Below are 20,039 nucleotides of genomic sequence, written 5' to 3'. Positions count from 1 at the left end.
TTTTTTTTAAGAGAATAAAAACTGGAATTCTTCACCATGAGAAATGCAATATCAACATAATCAATCTGGCAACATTATGTTGTAGCTGAAAACATGCCTAAATCCCAAGCCGTAGAGGTACTGTTTGTGAGTGAAACATCTTTCATATAGTTCTAAGATGAAATTACCCCTGAATGAATAGCATCTTCATTTATCTTCAAAACCTCTGTGCTACCACTGAATCTACTCCTTCCACATTCTACAACAAGAATTACATTATACCATTAGAACAGTGCTGCGCTGCAGTGTAAAATAGATTGTTTTGGAGAATGAACGTGGCTTTGCTATAAATTATATTCACAGGTACAAAGGAATTTGTTATTTTGTTTAAAGTAGTCACAAATATAATTAAGCTCTTAATTTATGTTAAACTACAAATGTGGCCATTACCATAACTGGATTAGGAATTTAATCTGTCACTCAAAGAATGATACTGAGCAGTTTTCATTTATAACCTTAGACATACTATTTCGGTTACAGGGTCTGCAGCTGTTTGATATGAAAACTGAATTATTCTGTGGATTTGTTCATGGTTTTTAATTTTAAAATGCGTTCCTGCAATAAAGTAGAGAATAACTCTTCGGTTGTCGTCACATATTGTCCTTTGTCTGCTCGTGAAATAGTGTAAGAATGAAAACAAAATGCCTTTTGCTCTTTCTTCACAGCAGTATTATGCGGGTGCATTTAGAAGTGCTGCTGAATAAGAGATGCCTGCAATGGATCGTTCTTTATTAAAAAACTAATCATGAGTATGTCTTCTTCGAATGAAGCCTGGAGTGTGTGCCATCTGAAAATAGTGTTCCTCGTGTGGGGATATAAGTTGTGAACTATTTGGGACTTAGCATAAGCAATTTCATTCTTCCCTCTGATCTTGGAAACTGCAATCTGGATATGATTTACATCAAGTTATAACTCATTTTTAATGAGTGTGTGTGTTTGCTCTTTTGTATTATTCTGAGAGGGGACTGGGGAGGAAGAAGAGAGCATTGTGATGGAGCTCTGATGGGTGTTATGCTTCCAATCCACAGCGTCCAAACAGTCTGGTCTTTGGGGAGGGCAAAGAGGAAGGGAGAGTGAGGGCAAAGCTGCTACATAAACCAATTAACCAAGGGAATAAATACAAAACTTCCCCCTCCCTTCTCTTACTCTTTCCTATTGTACTTCATGTGGAGTCATTTTCCATTCTTGTCATCGCAGGAAGACCGAATGGCATCACTTTCGTACACTGTTTGGAGGGCAGCAGCAGCAGAGCTGGAAATGTCATTTCTGGGAGAGGAGGGGAGGGCCAGGGTTTCTGAGCTCTCCGCTTCTGGACCTTGGCAAAGCAGCACTGTTTTTTTCAGTTATTGAAATCCAACATACTATTTACGTTCTTAATTTGAAATTGAGTAAAGTATAAGAAAACAAAGCAAGCCTTCAGTTCGTTGTGTCCTATAAGCTACACTGTTGTTGTAAATGTACTCAGTAATTTTGTCGGGAGGTGTACCTGCCATTATTGTCATGAATGATATGCATAGCATTGTTGATTACTTTTCTAACAAGCATCTCCTCAAAGCTTCTTACCAAATATTTTGGAGGGAGGTGACTGTCTGCTTGTACTCAGCTCTAGTGAGGCTGCATCTTCAGTAGTGTGTTCAGTTTGGGGTCCCTCACTATAAGAAAGACTCTGAGGCCTTGGAGCTTGTCCAGAGGGGGGCATTGGAGCTGTGAGGGGTCTGGGGCACAAGTCTTACGGGGAGCAGATGAGGGAACTGGGATTGTTCAATCTGGAAAAGAGGAGACGTTGGGGGGGGGGGGCACATTATTGCTCTAAACAACTATCTGAAAGGATGTTATGGTAAGGTGGGGGTTGGACTCTTCTCCTGTGTAAATAGCGGTGGGATGAGAGAGAATGGCCTCAAGTTGTGTCAGGGGAGGTTCAGGGTGGGTATTAGGAAGAATGTCTTCACTGATAGAGTGGACAGGCACTGAAATGGGCTGCCCAGGGAGGTGGTGGAGTTACTGTACCTGGAGGTGCTCAAGAAACATGGAAATGTACTTAGGTGCACAGAGGCAGTAGAAGCTTTGTAGACTCAGTGCTTTCTGTCTGGAAGAAGAGAGACGTAGCATTGCTACAAAGATACTGTTCATATTTCTCCCTTTCTTTCCCAGATGCCAGAAGAGAATGTGATGCTAAGGTACGGAGATTGGAAAAGCATGAGAACGGGGGTTGGTTAGCCTGCAGGGGAGAACAGAGCATGCGTGGGAGAGATGATGACAGACTCCATTAAACCAAATCTTTATTTTTAAAATCTTCATCTGTTTTTCACATTAACGTCATCCAAAGAAAGGACACGTTTTGTTCTAGAAATAACTTAAAGGTTTTTGTAGAGGACATTATAATGACCACAAGTTACTAATCCAGATTATCTTCCTAGTTTCTGCTTCGCTTGTTGGCAAATGTCAATACCTATCAAGAGAGTCAGACCCTTGTTTTGAAGTTTACAGAAATGCACATAACCAGTGATGTGCACGGATAAAAGAGGAGGTCCTGTTGATACCAGGGGAATAAACTCAGTTCTTCCCAACCTGAGATTTTATTACACTCATAAAAGCGGTGTTAACTAGTATGAGCCGTGAAATTGCTCGGGCTTTTAAAATAAATGAGTACTTTGGTTTGATTTCCTTCAGCTGTAGTTACTTTGGTATATTTATGCTTGAATTAAGTTTCCTTTGCTTGTATAAAGTCTGTTGGGCAGCCGTCTCTGATCTTCTGCAGTGTGGACGAAGGGAAATAAGAATTATCAATCCCTCATCTCTCCTAATCGATCCTAGTAATTAGCTCTTTTGGGTAGGTGTTAAGCTACTACTCTAAGGTTCTTGTGTGAGAATCCTAAGTGCCGAAGGAGATTCACATTGTGGATTCACTCTGTTTCTACTGCTGTAGTAATTTTTCTTTTTCACAGAGGACAAAGAGAGAGAGAGGAATTCAATGCTTTTCTTTAGAATTAAAAGCACCTTTGGGGGCTGACAGTTTGGCTGGGCTCTGCTGGTGTCAGGTTTCTAGTTGTGCTGTTACTGTCTCACTCACCCATTTTTTAGGTGAACTTTTAGAGGGGTTTGATTAACTGGCTTGTGTGTTACTTGGAATTCAGTTGGCCCCTTTCAGCCTCTTTTAAAGTTCATCAGCCAAATTTATGATGTTGACAGTGATCTCTGACGTCCTGGAATAAGTCTGGGCCCTTGATCTTTCAGGTCACTCAGCTTTTGATGCCGTGTCTTTGAAGAGGTGTTGATATCTTCATAAATCTCAGCAGAACCACCCTGGGGTGGCTGCAGCCTTCCCTCTCACCCTTTGCTCCCACAGCACTTGGAGCACTGCCGTGCCGGGGCCTTGCTCAGATCATGTGTGCCAAGTATGGAAGGAGAAGGAGGTGTTCTGAGCTGTGTTCCACTGCATCTATTCCCAGGACTGGAAGCCTCATGGTCTGATGCTATCTGCACACCAAGTGTGCTGGTACGAAACATTCTACGTGAGTGGTCAAAAAGGGAACATGTCCTCCCTTGATCGCTGGGCTAAAATGTTAAACAAGATAATGCCCTACAGACATTGCTGCTTTTGTCTTCTCTGCCCTGTGTTCTCGCTCTAAGATTCCTAAAATCTCTGCCAATTTTCACCTGAGTTTGTGCCACAGAACAGTTGCTGTCTGAAATCGAATTCTTCTAGCTGAACACGTCAGGAAAGAGTTTGAGGTTTTCTGGCAATGAGTGTTTGTAAGAATGCATTGGTCAGAGCCACCGTCAATGTCTTTTCTAGAAGAAATCATGAATATTTGAGCATTCACTGTGCCCAGGAATGAAGAACTACCTGTGTCGTTAGTACCAGCAGTTTTGAAAGCTTTTCATGTTTATGTCAATAAAAGAAGGTAAGTATGTCTGTGGTGATGCAAGGCCTGTTTCTTAGGCTGAGCCCTTATGGTGAAAGCTCACTGTGGAGCTTCTGCCCTTTTTTCTGCACAAGAATATTTAAGGGGCACTTGAGCTGAATAGGTCATGCTTTTTGGGTACAGATGTGTGTTAACGCATACTGGTACTTTGATTCCCCAGTCTTGCAACTTCTCAAACAGCAGCAGCTCTTCACTTCCAAAGGACTTTTCTGGTTATTTGTTTGTGCTTTGGTCAGTATTTCAGGGGCCTTTTTTAAAGTTTGCAGAGGATATGCTGACTGACTTCTAAGCTTGCTAGAATCTGTTTATTGCACAGAGTAGTGAACGTTTTATTTTGTTCAGTGAAAATTTGTTTCCATGTTAGAACTCAGTTCTAGCCCAGCTTCCTCACTGCTCTTTTCTTTATTAAGTGCTAAGAAGGCACATGGATCCAGCACATTTGCAGCGCTGAGATGTCCAAATGGCAGTGTGTTCTCCATCACTTTCAGCCAGGCCAGAGACCGAGGTAGAACTTCCCTGCCAACTATTAGAGAGGTAGATGTTCCTTGGTCTGTGGATGTTTACTGCGGAGGAGGAGGGAGGAAAGTAATGTTCAGATTTCTGCAGGAATCTTGGCTGAACTCTTTACACTAAAAAGATTTTGTTTATAATTTAACCTCAATACTGAGGAATACTTTTCACAGACACAAGTCATGTTTTTGGTAGAACCTTCGTACTGTGGAGGAGCCAATGTACAGTGGACAAGAATTTGCCAAAGCAGCTCATGTAACCTGACTGTTCTGTGCTGGCATATCTCATTTTTGTTGCACTGATGTGGAAATGTAAAAATAGTCCTGATTCACTTCCTTTTGCTTGACTGTGTCTCTGCGCTCATGAGCTTTTTAGTTATTCATGTGTTCCAGCACAGATCAGACATTCTCATCTGAACCAGCAGTGGGAACAGTACATGGCGGCCTTAAAATTCATCTCAAGCTTAATACAGAATTGCAGTGAACTCAGTGCCCCAGTTTGGGCAGAGGACATGATGCATATAGTAATAGCTGGAACAGTCTGCACCGTTGCTGGAGCCTGCAGAGCCAATAGGCAAAGGAAGAGCTACAGCACTGAGACAGTGCCTTATGTTCCTGCTTAAGAGTTATTCCTCTGGGTTCTTACTGCTTGCATAGAGTTTGGGAAGCAGAGACTACAAGAGCATTGATTTCTGGTGGTTGTGCACTTGGGAAGTGTGATGTTGTCAAATGTGGCCAGTGCCCTGTGTTCTCTGTGGGTGACGGTTGCTGCTATAAGCAATTATAGGGGTGCTGGTTGGGATGAGGTTTGGCAATCTAACGACCAATTTATTCTAGACTAGATCAAAGTTCTCAGTATTTGGCAGAGGTGCATCGACTTGTGGGTGTGTACTAATTGGCTCCTGAGCAGTACTTTCAGTTGGGGTTAGGCTGAAGAAATAAAAAACTCAGGTTACTGGTGGATTTTGCATAGCCTCTCGGGTTCAGAGGCCCGTGCTCCTGTCAGCTGTAATCATTGACTTTAGCAGCTTGTGACCATAGCTCCCTTCTTTAATTTGGGGTTTGGGATTACTTAGGTCATCTGAAATAGTGAGAGCCAAGTGATGTAATGGGTTGTGGGGTTCTTGAGTTGATTGGAAGAGGCATTGGAAGGGACCAAAGCTTTTGGCTTTTGTTCCCTGGTACTTTTAGCATCAGTGCTTGAGTTAGGGCTTGGGAACGAAGCACCTGAGGAGGAGAGGCGTGGTTTTGTTTGCTTGATGGGTACTACAGAAACCACAAAGTTAGGAAAAGGGCTGATGTTGATATTTGTTAGTGCCTTGTGGTCTTAGGTAGTGCAGAGGTGCCCTTCTGCCATGGGCACTGATTTCCTGAATATAGTTATGGCTGGGTCAGGTTCTGGGAGCCTGTGGCAGGGCTTTGCTGGATGCTGTGTACCTTGTTTACTTCAGTTTTCTACCCCCTCTCCCAAATGAGGCTGAAGTGTAAATGGAGTACATGTTGTTCAGGCTGGGATAGCTGTTTCCAAAACCGGATTTAACAGTATGCTGTACTGTTTGCCATCCTTGAAGATTTTAGCATTTTGGATTTGGTCTGCTTGCAGTGAATGCAGACCATGTTCTGTTCCTCAACTTAGAGCAGCCTTTTTCTTCATAGTTGGTGACCTTCATGGTGTAGGCTTTAGTTTCCAGCCACTGTGGGTAAAAAGGTGCGATGTTGGAATCTGGAGTTCTGACCTTTCTATTGGCAAAGACAAAATGAATGAAAGGATTTCAGCTGAGTTGTGAGAGACTCTGGAGATTCCTTATTTCCACGATATATCCAAATCACATTTCTTGATATTTTGCTATTTAAACAGAAACACGTTAGGGCTTTTGTAGCAATGGCAGCTGCTGACAACAATGGGTGTCCCAGTGAGAATGTTTGAATCCAGGACTGGAGATGAAAAAAACAGTAAATCGATCACTTGCACTCACTACAGTTCACATGCAGTAGAGGAAATAAATAAAGCAAACATGCTCACAGAGTATTGTAAAGCAAAATTTCTGATGACTGTTACAATGTGGGAAGGTGCTGTGTGTATTTGCTGTGTTACACAGTGCAAGCTTGGTTAGCCAGCTTCAGCCACTGTGATTTTCGGGAGGAGCAGAACGTCACTTAATTTCTTGCAGCTACAGCACTGCTTCTTTGCATCTCTTAAGAGTGTGTGTGTGGGAGAATCTTAATCAGGGGAATTCCAGCCATTGACTGGATGATAAGCAATTGTCTGAAGAAGTTAGAAAACGGTGGTTTCTTTTTTTTCTTAAAAGCATTATGCAAGGATCTGTGCTTGGTTGGTACCTGCTAACAGTTTGCTAAGATGTAGTCAGAAGTATCGAGAAGAACGCATTTGTTTGTCACTGGGGTATCAATGCTCTTTCAATGCTTTGTTTCCAGGCCTTCTTGCAAATGTGCAATCTGCCGGTTCGGGTGGTTTGCAGGGCCAATGCTGAGTACATGTCCCCATCTGGTAAGTGCGGCCTTCATTTAGATTACTGCATTACACCTCCATTTTGGTACCATGGCAACTGTGCCTTCTCTCGCTGATAACAGGCGGTCAGCGCTGCCCCGTGCGGGGCCTTCCCCCTCCTCACCAGTTCCTTTCCCATAAACAATTAGAACAGTTACATGTCAAGTAACGGTGGTACAACACGGAACCGAGGCTGTGAACGCAGTACGTCAGTGCAGCACAAATCTCTGGTGGCAATCTTCTCTAAAAGGCCTAAGCAGAAAGACTTATATTTCCTAGAATGTCTTTATTCTGCATCCAGGGAATATTCCTGCTGATCAGTGAGTGCTGTATATTCTCCCATATGTGAGAGGGTGAGAAAACTGGAGAGAGCCTCTTTTGTTACCTTACCTGAGAGATAATGGCCAGTATGTAAATACAGGGTGAAAATGAAGAGTGAGTGCATTGTCAGCCGAGGGTGACAGGTGATTTTAAACCTCCCTCTGATAAAGGAGACTGTCTGGGGAAAAAAACAACCAACCAAACGAAAACACCCCAAACCAGAACCGCACCAAACCCACCAACAATAAATTAAGCATATGAAGTGTACAATCTGCTTTCTGCTGAAGGTGACTGGTTGCCTAAAATTTCCCAGAGCCTGGTTCCAGAAGGTTGCTAAAACCCAGGGAGAGCTGCTGACTGCAGGGCTCTCCAGTCTGGCAGTCCTTGCACTCCTTCCCAGTGTTTTGTTGCAGAAGGAGGTGCTTCTTTGCCAGTTGCCTCTAGCTGATGTCTGCCTATCAGCATGGCTGCCATGGTTCTGTTGCTGCTGGTATTGCGGGCAAAGCAAGTGGAAACAGAGTAAAAGCTAGCCAAATTTTGGAGTTATATATGTGATATATAAATAAAGGCAGTGTTGGAATGCTGAATGTCTGCACAGAGGAGCTTTTTAGGTGTGCAGCAGCGGGACAGATGGCAGCCGTGTGCCCTTTGCCCCCCCCAGCCCATGGCGACATTGTGGGCACCTAATCTGTAATTTTGGTCTGACTCCTCCTTCTTTCTGCTGGCTGATGAAAATGACCACAAAGGGAACTGATACCAGCTCAATTTTAAACATAGCTACACATACTCTTTTTGCCCTTACTCCTGGATTTTTATTCACTTTCCCAATTGTCTTTACAATATTTTGATTCTGTAAGGATAATTCAAAACAGGTTTTTATTTGCTGTCCACTCCTCAGCCACCAACAGTTTCACGACAGCAGTAGACAGATGTGTATCTCATCTTTTTGGGGTGAAGGTTATTTACCTCACAGTCCGCATAATGAGAAAATCCATTAGGAGGGAGTCTGAAGTGGAGCACCAGAGGTTTGTTGTGTGTGAAGTGTAGCCTGACAGATACTGTGAAGCTCTGGAGCTCAGAGGGGTCTGCATTTTCTTTCACAGTACGCAGCGTACAGAAGCAGTGCAGCCTTTGGTGTGGTGCACTTCTTTACCCTGAGGCCAGCTGAGCCAGTGAGAGTGAATCTCAGGGTAAAAATAAAGACTGGATGTGCTGTGAGCATGAACTCCCTGTGAACTAGGCCAGCAGTAGCTTTTATGTGCGTCAGTGGAAAGGAATGCGTGTATTGCTAATAATGTGTTTGGAGCTGGGCAGGTATTGATCTTGCTCTTTAGGCTCTTTGTAGAGAGCAGAGTTTGCCCACAGTGAGACAGGAGAGTATGAGTGTGCTGTGTCCCACTGCACTGGGCAGCTTCTTTGCTGTATTTGGTCATGAGGGCTTTCTCAATAATACAAACTGCCCAGTGCGTGTCCGTCTTATGGCCAGTTTCAGTCATGTAAATAATCATAAACATTTAGTCTTAAATTTACACAGTACTTAAGATTGATGTTTGTCAGTTGCAGTTGATTGAAGAGTTAGAGAATGAGCAACGTGATTAGGGTGGGTTGAAGGAAGAGGAGCCCTCAGTTCCCCTTTATGAGCTGGTCCCAGTCACTGGAAATCTAGAGGATAGGAGGAGAGAGACACAAGATCCTGCCTTGCTGAGTGTGCATTTTGCTTTCCCCGCTTGCTTTTCTGGGCTCGGTGCCACATCTCCCACATTCATTTCAGCAGCCCTTTTCCTGCTCGTGGGTTGGAAGGGAGGGTGGGAATGTCTTCTTGTGAAACTGTCTGAGGGCTCAGTCTGATTGCCTGGGATTTCCCACCTGTACTTCAGAGAAATGTTGAATTCAGTCTTTCCAGCAAAGCAAAATCTGTTATTAAAATACAGGTCAATAGATCTCATTCAGTAACTTTGAGATAGGGAATTGCAAATCTTGCATGGCAAAGAGGGTCAGAAGGAAGAAGATCGGGCAGTTACACTGGTTATTGCAACTGAAAGCTGTGTGAGCTTCATATGTAAAAACTTTACCTGTGCTCATCTGGAAAAAAACCCCAAAAAACGAAGAGTGATGTTCAGGCGTACTTGTGATATTTAATTGCATTGAAAATAGGAAATGATAGTTGACATGTATAAAAAGCTCCTACTAAAATACATTTCTCATTTTACAGGCAAAGTGCCCTTTATTCATGTGGGAAACCAAGTAGTATCTGAACTCGGACCCATAGTCCAGTTTGTGAAAGCCAAGGTAATTACACACAGACTGCATCTATTACTGGGTTGTGTACCAGTCTTCTTTAGCACTGCTGTGGAGTTGCTGTGCTCTTCTGGAATGCTACTTCATTGCTAAAATGCTGCAGCAATCTGGTGCTGGTTCAAAAGAAAGACACTCCGAAGTGAGAGTGCTGAGGTGGAATTGTTTCAATTTAACATTACCAAATTCAGGAAGCAAATTCTATGCAGGACACGTGCATACCACTGCCAGTTTCTGCAGCTGGTTTTCTACGTCTCTGTCTCAGAATTCTTAAACTCAGAAATTACTGGTGTAAATTTTGAAGCTGTATTTTCAACAACATTGTCTTCTCACTGAGCACTTCATAAAGCTGTAGCACAGATGTAAATCTGTGTTTACTTCTTGACACAGGCTGTGTGCTCACCTCTAACTGGTCATAACCTACATTTATTGCAGATCAGTTCTGTTACATTATGATTATTTCTTTTTCATTCTAAAGGGCACCTTATGTAGAAAGTACGGGTGTAACTTGTTACGTGTTGTGCGACAGATCCGTATCTGAGCCAAAGCTCATTGACTTCTGAGGTCCTTGGGTCAGGCATTGCTGAATATTCCAATATCCTCTCTTATGTGTCTCTTTCTTTCCCCATAAGGGCCATTCTCTCAGCGATGGGTTGGATGAAGTCCAAAAAGCTGAGATGAAAGCCTACATGGAATTAGTCAATAATATGCTCCTGACAGCAGAGGTACAGCAAACCGTAGTAACTGCACATACTTCCATAAGGGATTATAGGCAAGAATGCTTCATGATATTTTCTTGTTCTGGAAATACTGTTCTTGGTTTAAATCTTAGATCAGGTCATCAGTTTAAGGTGAAATGAGATGGGAATAAATTCTGTGGATGCTGTGGACTACTTGATGAAATATTCCTGCAGACACAAGCCATGTGTACAGCTCCGTTTACCTGTGTGAAGCACGGCCTGTAGCTGTCGAAGTGCCTGATTTGCACGGATGGAAAACGCCAGCAGTCCTTGCGGTCCTGCCCCAAGCCATGGCTGGCTGTACAGCCCCGCTGCCGCCTTCCACACAGCTGCTGTGCCTTGCGGGAGGCTGCCTGCCCCGTGGGTCGTGCCCATGGCCCGTTAATGTGATGTGGGGCCGGTGCTGGAAATGCTCGCAGGCACATGGCTGAGGGCTGGGAACCTGGGTGTTGAGCTGTGTGTGGCACAGGCAACTGGAGCGGCCTTCGGCTCCAGCTTGGTTCTGCTGCTTGCGAGCCAGCAACTTGGAGCTGGGCTTGTGACTCCGGTTTTAATTTCTTCGCTATTTCAGAAGTCTAACAGAAGGCACTAAATGGAAATTTAATCTAATATAGAAAGGAAAATTCTACTAGTGAGAAATGATTGTATCTGTATTCTCGTTTATTAGGAAGTTGTAGTAAGTGTTCTTTCTGTTCCTAGCTCTATCTGCAGTGGTGTGATGATGTTACAGTAGAGGAGGTGAGTGGTTCTGCAACATTTATCTTAATTAAAATTTAATGAGAAAACACTTTTGCTCACAAATGGAAGTCCCTACTCATAAATGAAACATTGAGCTCCGTACCATTAATGATACAGTCTTCTCACTTGAATTCTGCTTGCGTATACATTTTAGGGAAGTTGTAACTTTACTGGAGGTATGTGACTGCAGAACAAATATGAGTTCTGCATATGTTTCCAAGGTAATAATTTTAAATGGTTATACTGAAAACAATAAATTCTGCACAAATAATTGCAACATATCACACAACATTCTTTTTCTTTATTGCTCTCTTAGCTGTTTTGTAAATAGAGCTGTCTGCCTTTTTTAGATTGTAACAAAGTAACTTTCTGTTTCTTAACAAAGATTACTCACCCAAGGTATGGCTCTCCTTACCCCTGGCCTCTTAACCGCATTCTGTCCTATCAGAAGCAATGGGAGATAAGGAGAAAGATGAAGGCCATTGGGTGGGCTGGCAAGTCACTTGAACAGGTCAGTATGAGGGGTAAAGCTTATTTCTTCCCAGTGTTTTCCATTGTTCTTTTATTTAAGACTTAAGAGAAGTAACACTTTATTTAACTGCAACTGTTACATCAAAATTCTGTGCAGTTATGTGAGGTCAGGTACCTGTCATCAGCAGTGATAAATCTTAAATGATGTGCAGTCTGATGGAGTGGGAGGAAGGATGCTTTACCACGTGTGCGTCTCTGTTCATGTTAGTTTAGCCGATGGTTCTGAAAAACAGATTTTGAATTACTGCCCCTCTCCTGTGGCATTAATAAGCACGCTTTGCAGGACTGGAGCTTCACTTCCCAGTAGTTTTAAAAAAAAAAAAAAAAAAAGAAAGCACTTTGATGTGTAAGTTAGTACCTTTCATTAAGCTAAGTTAAAAATTTCTTGGAAAGCACTTAATTAGAGTTGGCTCTACATTAAATGTGTGATTAAATAACACTTAGCTGCTACCTTTAGCAGTTTTTGATGCTCCAACGTTGTATATTCCTTCTTCCCTCTGCCAGCACAAATACAGTAAGGAAGTACATATATATATTTACTGTTGTTCTTTCCTGACAATATGATTATCTTATCTCTTGCGTGTTTTGATAGGTGCTTGAAGATGTAGACCAGTGTTGTCAGGCTCTCTCCCAGAGATTAGGAACACAACCATATTTCTTCAATAAGCAGTAAGTTGCTCTCTACAGAAATGGTACATCCACAAAAAACCTCCACCCGTATATCTATATAAGTATATTTAAAAACGTGCATACAGGTATACGTTTATAAATATGGAAACCTTCTGTTTTACTTTAATGGTTGAGGGAATTTGAATGTGTGGCTGCAGTACAATTTCAGAAGCAAGTCATTATAGATTTTAAAAGGAAAGAGCGCCACAGCTCATGTAGGCTACAAGCTTGCACCTGTATACAGTTAATTTCTTAAAAAGAAACAAACAAAGATACTTTTATAGCTTGTATTTCTTAGGCAACGTTCTTTACTAAGCACAGTACAGGAGATAAAAGGAACAACCTGGCCTTTGTCAGATGTCTTTTGCATCCACTCGTTGATACCAACTGCAAAATGCTATTTTTTTTCTCTTTGTAATTCAGTGTTTTTTTTAGATATTTAAATTAAATGCTAAATAACATCTGTGGAGTACTTCCTGGGTTGTATTCAGGGCTGATATCTATAGTGTAATGAACTGTGCTGAAAACCTCCAGGTTTCTCAAGCTCTTGTTTTTAGGTATCCTCTGCAGCCAGAGTTGGAGGTTTTGTGGATTAAACAGTGGTCGGGGAGTAACACTGAAAAACAGCAAAATGTCCACTATGTTTGTGTGACAGTTAATCAAGAACATGCTGAAATTTCTAAAAATAGTCTTCTGTGACACCTGCTTTGTGTCCACTTCTATGAAGTAAAAATTGCCAGCTGTTGTCATTCTGGAGCTCCTTTTCTAATTGGTTGAGTAGCTCTTGAGTATGAAAAAGCACAAACAGTGAATAGAAAGAGCTTTATTTCCCCCCTCTTTTAATTTTTAGTTGATTCATTTATTTACTTAGAAAAGAGCTGCAGGAACAAAACCAGTGGTGGAGCATGGCTGACTTCGATCAGTAACTGTGCCCCTTCTATAAGTGTTATTTTTACGTTTCTCAATTACCAAAAGGAAATGAAGGTGACATATTGAGAACTATGCTCATACTATGCTCCTTTCCCACGTGTTTGCTAAATTCATTGTTGCTTGTTTAATTCTCAGTTCTTAGATTGCATGGTTACCTGCAAGTTACTCAAACCAGAGATGGGATATTTCTTGATCAGAACTTGCCTTCCAAAATATCTGTTCTGTTCTTCTGTTTTTACAGACCAACTGAATTAGATGCTCTGGTATTCGGACATCTGTTTACAATCCTTACTACTCAACTAATCACTGATGAACTCTCTGAAAAAGTGAAAAACTATGGTAACCTCACAGCCTTTTGTAGGCGAATAGAGCAGCAGTACTTCGAAGGTCACGACAAAGATAGCTCTGCAACTGCTTCAGCCAGATGTGCTAAAAGGTCCTTACTGAGATAAGCGTGTTGTTTGATGCATTTCTGTTTTGGTTTTTGTTGTTTATTGAGTTGGTTTTGAAAATGCTTGTTGAATTGGTTTTGAAGCTGCCAAATCATTCTGAAGCAAGAACTCCTCTCTAAAAGTAGTTTTAGTGTTGTAGAACACACTGTGCACGTTTAACTTGAAATGACTGTATGGGCACCTGGATTTCAATAGGCTGCATGCCACTTACTCTGAAGTGACCTTGGAAGAATATTGTATCTGTACTAAAAAGAATAAAATATTTGTAAAAGTTTTTCTGATCTTTCTAAATGGCTTTCACTAAGCTTTACGCCAGTGGAATAGTTTCTGCTCATCCTTACAGTAAAAAGCAAAAGGAATACATGAAATAGTGAGTGAATCATTTGACTTTGTAATGAAACTCATTATAGGAAAATACTTCCTCCTTCTGCCAGTACTCCCTAGCCTTTCATGTGCTTGCACTTCAAAAATTAATGTCGACAAAAGTGCCAGCATTTGTAAACGAGTGGTCAAAAATAGGGTTCTAGGGCTTTTTTTTTCCTTCCCCTCTTACTATCCCTATTAGAATAACACTTCTACCTTTCTTTATGCCCTTGCAGTACAGTAAGAAAAGTAAGAAACTGCTGTGCTTGTCAAAGATGGGTAGCTGACAGCTAAGTTGAAGCCCTCTCCGTGGAGGGCAAGGCCATTTATGAGCAACAGAGGTGCAAACTTCCCAGTGCTGTCTCAAACAGGTACTATAAGGCAGAAAAAAAGATGTTCATCCTCGTCTGCTTGGACAGCTGGTAGAAGCATCAGAGTTAACGTCTGGTGATCAAGCTATGGGAGTAAGTTAGATAAGTAGAATCCTGTTGACAGGACATGTGGAGGATAGCTGTATGGTAAATAGTCCAAATTACTGTTTTGGACAGCGTTAGAGAACTGAAGTTCTCCTGCCTCAGCCAAAATGCATCCAGGAACTGAGTGACAAAAATGTCTTGTAGCTTTGCAACATCACAACTGATGAGATTCTATTCAGTCCTCACTGTGTCAGTGTGTCAGAACAGCTACTGGTTGTCATTGTGTCTTACTCTGCCTTGTTTCTGCTTTTACTTCTTGTTCACCATTGGTTTCAGATTAGAGTTTCCTTTTTTTCTTATTTTTTTTCTTTGATTCCAGTGTTTTTTCTTCTCAGTTTGTCTTGCTCTTTGTTCGAAATGAAATTTGCTGGTTAAGCATCTGCCTGTCTGTTTCTACCTTCAGTATGTAAACACTGCTTTTAAACTTTGAAGTTGCTGGGGTGGTTTGCTTCCCCAAATGAGGTGGTGTGAGCCTATTGCTGGCATGCCTCAGTCCTCCTGCTTCCATATCCTGTGATGCATGTCAGCACAGTAATACAGCAGTAAGCAAAACTGTATCCTTTGGTGTTCCAAAAACCTTGGCAATCTGGACCTTTTCAAGGAAAGAGAGACTGTGTGTAGGCCTCTGTCTTTCTGGTATTTCTTTGAGCATGTTAAGTAGCATCGCTTTGCTTTGCTGTGTCAGTTGTGCATGATGCTTTTCCAGAAGTGCTAACAACCCAGGGAAAATGCTGGTGGCAAAACCAGTCCTCACGTGCTCTACACAAACTGGGAACCTGCCTGAGCAGTCTGACTTGTTGGAACCATTGTGTTTTGGTACCATGAAATATATTTATTTGGCTGTACCTTCCAGTGTCAGAATTACCGCATGGCTTGAACTGTTACGCAGTGATCGAGATTTTTGGCTGCTGTTTCCTCCTCAAAACCTGAGCAGAAAGCAGCAGCATACCTTGCATTGGCTGGGTCTCTCTTGGCTCTGTGGCTCATGAACCACTGCTACTTATTCACACTGCAAGGGACCAGTGTTGCCAGCTCAACTGGAAAATGGAGCTGAATTCCTGCAGCTTGCTTTCTGATCTGGGATTCACAATGGAGTTGAACTAAAGTAAGTATCTATGCGTAAGTGGGGCTTGGCTATCTATCAAATCACTTCTGCTAGGAGAGAAACGTTGCTCTTGTTCTGTGTTTCATCTTCTTAGCTAAAATTGGGCTTTAGTTTTGAAAAGGAGTTCAGACAAAACAATCATCTCTTAATTTCTTAGTGACAATTTCTGCTATCAAAGTGTTGGTAGCTGAGAGCCCAGAATTTTCTTTAGGGTCATCTTTCCTGCATTAATGTCTGGAATAATTAGGAAGTGAATTTATTGTGGAGGTTTTCTTGGATTGGGGGAATAGCATATTGTGATAAGCACTGCTTTGAGTGAAATACTCACTGATAGGCTTGAAAGCTAGCAGTACCACAAAGGTGGGGGATCCTGGATAAAAATGGAAGTATTTTAATCCAGAAGGATTAAACTTGGATTTACGTCCTATGAACTTCAGAGCACCATTCATGAATGCAGGATTTAACTCGGCTCCAGTGGTTTTGGCAGTTCTGCTAGCAGTAGATAGAACTACAGAAGTAATTTAGTTGGTGGATTTCCAAAGCCACCTGTGCACAGGCATGAACTTCAATATAGCCTGAGAAGCACCAGTGGGCATGTATTCCTCCTCTTCTAAGGCTGCAGTGGCCATTGGCCTATTTCTTAACGAATTTGAGAGATTGCTTTGAAACGACAGCACCCCATTGCTGCATTTTGGTAAGAACAGGTTTCTCTGAGGATAAGTGAGCACTGGTAAGACAACAATTTGAATGCTGAGTTGATAGTCATTGCAAATGTGTGGTAACACCTAGCAAGCTTTTAACTTCACAGGAAAAAAATCCCGCTGAGGTACTGTATGTATTCACCCACTTTGAATGTCTCATCTAGAAAACATGCCCAAATGCTGTGGAAGTGGTTCAGCAAAAGATAGAGATCTGTTCCAAGCAAAGTTTGTGTAAATCTGAGCTACTCAGACTGCACTTAAGGATATGGAGACAGGCAAATTACATGGAGCTTTCAATTCTGAAGTGAGAGGACATGCAGGGATCTGCAGGCTAACCTGAACAGTTTCTGAAAACTTAATCCCTCCCCCTCTTGCTTCTTGATTCTGACTTTGATACCTTCATTAGTAAAACAAAATTTAAAAACAATTTTTGATTTCCTTAAGAGCATACCTGGATCGTTTGTAACTGCATGTCCTTCTATGCAATCTCTAAACTGAAAACTATAAGAAAAGTCTTTGCTACTAATGCTGAAGATAGCTATTACACTCATAGATGGGGAACATTGAGCTCCAGCAGTGCAAGAAGCTGTGATGCTTTCATGAGCTCAGCACTGAGGATCACGGCTTGCAGACCATGCTCTAACTCTGGGAAGCTTCAGTCCTGTAAAGGACAGTGACTGCTGCTGAGCTGCTGTGCACAGCTCAAGAAAAAGAATGAAAAGCTGAACCATGACCAGCAATAAAGCCAGGTAGGAACTTCTTATTTCCCAAAATTAGGACAAAAATAAGATTTCTAGCACAAGGCATGTCAGGAGCAGCTGTGCCATGGCTTAATGTACATCCTCTGAATATGCTCTACCACAAGAACTGCAAGGATCATTCAGCCAAAGTGATACATGTGGTCATAAAAGCACTTATCTACAAGTGAATGGACACTGTGGAGTCTGAACAACATGTACATCACTTACCCTTGGTGGATTTCTTCTCACTGCCTTTCTGTTCCATTAATTGTTTCATATGGAGATGCTCAAGCTGAATGAGTTCTTGCTGGAAAGTGGCATGTGCTTTCCTTGCCTGACAGAACTAAACCAAATCGGAAAGCTGTGGTGAAAATAACTGCTCCTCTGTTCTGCTGTGGCATTCTGTTGCCTGACTACAGCAACATCTGCATCGATTGTGGGGTGATGGAGAAGCTAGTTGGATGGAGAGTGGTGGTACAGCAGGCACTTGTCTTGCAGGCACTTGCAGGCTGAGGGGGACAACAAATAGAAGAGGGATTTTATTTTTTACTGTTGCTTTTACTGTGTGCAACAGATGTGATTGCTGCAGACTGAAACAAAGTCCATTTTTAGAAATGTTTTATAATTATATAACTCTTCATTGCACAAGAAAAGTGGCAGTGTTACTGTGCATCCTTTTTGGATGTTCAGAGTTGTGCCCTGTAGGCAAAAGGTTATTTAGCTGCTGACAGTGTCTCTGCCTTGAATCTGTGCAGCAAGGCCTGCTGCCCTGGGAGGACAGAAATCATCATCGTGAATTTGAACATTAAATAGTGTAGACTGGGAGTCGTTTGCGTGGGGCAAACAAAAGGCATTCTAAAAACTAAAAACCCAACCAGGAACCTTGTGTGTCTTGATCTTGTCCAAATGCATTAACACTTCTGCTGCAAATGTTTGAGGGTATCTCCTTTCTCTCTCTCTTTTTGATTATAATTCAACTATTGCATGGCCCCATGTTTTCCTAATGGCTTTTAATAAGCAAGGGCTACGGCCCCTCCCAAGGAGGTGAACATTCCTTGGCCAGCACAGGTTAGCTCAGAGGGTAGAAGCGTGGGGCCCTGTATCCAAATGTACAGCATGGGAAATGGAGCATCCACCCTACTTCACTGTGAGCAGTGACATGAAAACAGCCTGGGATGTGAAAGCAGCTGGAATTTCAGCCGCAGACCTTACAGTGCTGATCCTGGTTTCCAGCTGACAGCTCTCCCTGAGCCCCTGCTTCTCCTGTCCCTCCCTGAAGGCAGTTCTCCACTGGGGAGTGTCTGCTGCTGCGTTTCATACTGCTGTGATGAGATTACCAAAGAAACATTAGGTAAAGGATCTTTGGATTTAGCAGCTTTCTCTAGGATTTATCACTCCGTACATCGGATAGTAAAAACTGTAGTGCTGAGTGGTGTTAATGAGATATACATCTGCTGTGTTCTCTGTCTTTTATTTCTCTTCTACCTCTCCTAGGAAAAAAAAAATAACCTGGCAATCTCCTGCTTCTCAAATGTACTTAAAACGCGGTCTGGTGGAAAAAAAAGAGCATAGCAAGCTCTGCACACGGAGAATGCTGCTGAGCTGCACTTAATGATGCCTCTTAGGATCAGCCACACTGCCTGAAAATGCTTCATTTCCTGTGGCTTTCCTTCTTTACAAGCAGAGTGCAGCTCCAATGGCTCTCATAACAATTATCACCCACTTGTTCTGCAGGTTTGAAGTTTTTTGCATTAGTCAGGTTGAGAAATTCATGGTATTAATCATGACTGAAGTTGTTATTTATCACCTGCTGGGTGAGAAATAATAATTTTGGCACTACTGGGGCAGCAGACCAGAAGTACCAAATTAAGTAAAACATCTAAACACTAGCAAGGATCATTTCTCTGATTAATGAATTGTTACAAAGAAAAAGTGCTATTTGTTATCTGATCTTAGGATAAAAGTGGAACTTGGAAGTAAAAACCATTAGCAAAGTCCGGTTGTGCTGTGATGTAGTTTGAAATTTTCCTGGCGGATCTCTGTGCTGTCATTCACCGACTGTGAACATGCACTCATCTGTGGCAGAGTTGCAGAACTTGGCTCACACTCCCATTGCCAACGTTGCAAAAAGTAGCATTTGGCAAGGAGCTCAGGGCCCATTGTGTAATGGCTGGAAAGAAATGTTGAAACTACTTTAACCTTCTAGGACTTGCCTGGGCTGGAAGGTTTTGCCATAGGAACAGTCACCAGACTGGCAAAACACAATTGTGTGAAGGCGGTAATGGGGGCAGAGGAAATAAAATAAGCAACATCAATAGAAGTGAGTTTATACCCAGGTAACTGTATCCATACACAGGGGACATCAGTCACCTACTGGATTAAAAATCCCACAGATACTTGCTACCTGACCAGAGGTATTTCACATATAAATGCAAAAAGGGCCTACACAGACATGGTTCCATTGAAACGAGGTGAGGTGTGCTTTTATAATTGCAAACCACTGTGTCACCATGGTGTGACCCATCCTCTCCCTGAAAGACTGTGGTGAGGAGCTGAGGAGCTGGCCAGGTAGGAATGCCAATGGAAACTCCATTTTTTGAGTTCATAAATGAGATGTAAAAACTTGCTCTCAGTTTTGAATATGGTCAAAGAACTCAGCCCTGTAGAGAAGGGCCACCACTGAAAAGAAATTAACTTTGGGCTCATTTTTTTTTGTTGTGGCTTAATAGAAAAAAAAAAAAAAAAAAAAGACAGGACTTGTTTTAGAGGTGCTTTTTGGATCCAGCTAATACATTTTCTGGAAAGAAGACATAGCCAAAACCACTGCTGTCTACCAAACCAGCTTGCATAGAGGCTGACTTGAAACCATGAGCTGACTTAGTGGCTGACATGAAATCATGCCTTTCCTATCTGACTTAATGTTGACAGTATTCCAGCTGATCAATAGACTTCTTTTTCTTTCTTTCTTTCTTTCTTTCTTTCTTTCTTTCTTTCT

At 42.1% G+C, this 20,039-nt stretch overlaps 1 protein-coding gene and 1 long non-coding RNA gene across 5 annotated transcripts in view; one reads left to right on the top strand and one right to left on the bottom strand.

Annotated features, from left to right (window-relative positions):
• The window catches only part of MTX2 (metaxin 2), a 19,627-nt gene extending 5,694 nt beyond the window's left edge, over positions 1 to 13,933 (top strand). Inside the window, exons 3-9 of one of the 2 annotated variants that reach the window (XM_003207532.4) lie at positions 6,911 to 6,983; positions 9,517 to 9,593; positions 10,232 to 10,324; positions 11,039 to 11,077; positions 11,463 to 11,588; positions 12,201 to 12,277; positions 13,449 to 13,933. In XM_003207532.4, the coding sequence (XP_003207580.3) occupies positions 6,923 to 6,983; positions 9,517 to 9,593; positions 10,232 to 10,324; positions 11,039 to 11,077; positions 11,463 to 11,588; positions 12,201 to 12,277; positions 13,449 to 13,659 (684 nt within the window). In that variant the 5' untranslated portion in view covers positions 6,911 to 6,922 and the 3' untranslated portion in view covers positions 13,660 to 13,933. The remainder of the gene's footprint in view (positions 1 to 6,910; positions 6,984 to 9,516; positions 9,594 to 10,231; positions 10,325 to 11,038; positions 11,078 to 11,462; positions 11,589 to 12,200; positions 12,278 to 13,448) is intronic. The other variant, XM_019617103.2, reaches the window with a different exon arrangement.
• Positions 11,580 to 20,039, bottom strand: part of LOC109368526 — a 72,327-nt gene continuing 63,867 nt past the window's right edge. For all 3 annotated transcript variants that reach the window (XR_004160312.1, XR_004160313.1, XR_002116648.2), the window contains 2 exons: positions 17,273 to 17,553; positions 11,580 to 11,830 (listed from right to left, as the gene is read on the bottom strand). This is a non-coding gene — a long non-coding RNA (uncharacterized LOC109368526). The remainder of the gene's footprint in view (positions 11,831 to 17,272; positions 17,554 to 20,039) is intronic.

This window comes from Meleagris gallopavo, chromosome 7, assembly GCF_000146605.3.
Source record: "Meleagris gallopavo isolate NT-WF06-2002-E0010 breed Aviagen turkey brand Nicholas breeding stock chromosome 7, Turkey_5.1, whole genome shotgun sequence".
NCBI lineage: Eukaryota > Metazoa > Chordata > Aves > Galliformes > Phasianidae > Meleagris > Meleagris gallopavo.
Note: the sequence above shows the minus strand (reverse complement) of the source record. Positions and strands in the feature narration are given on the sequence as shown.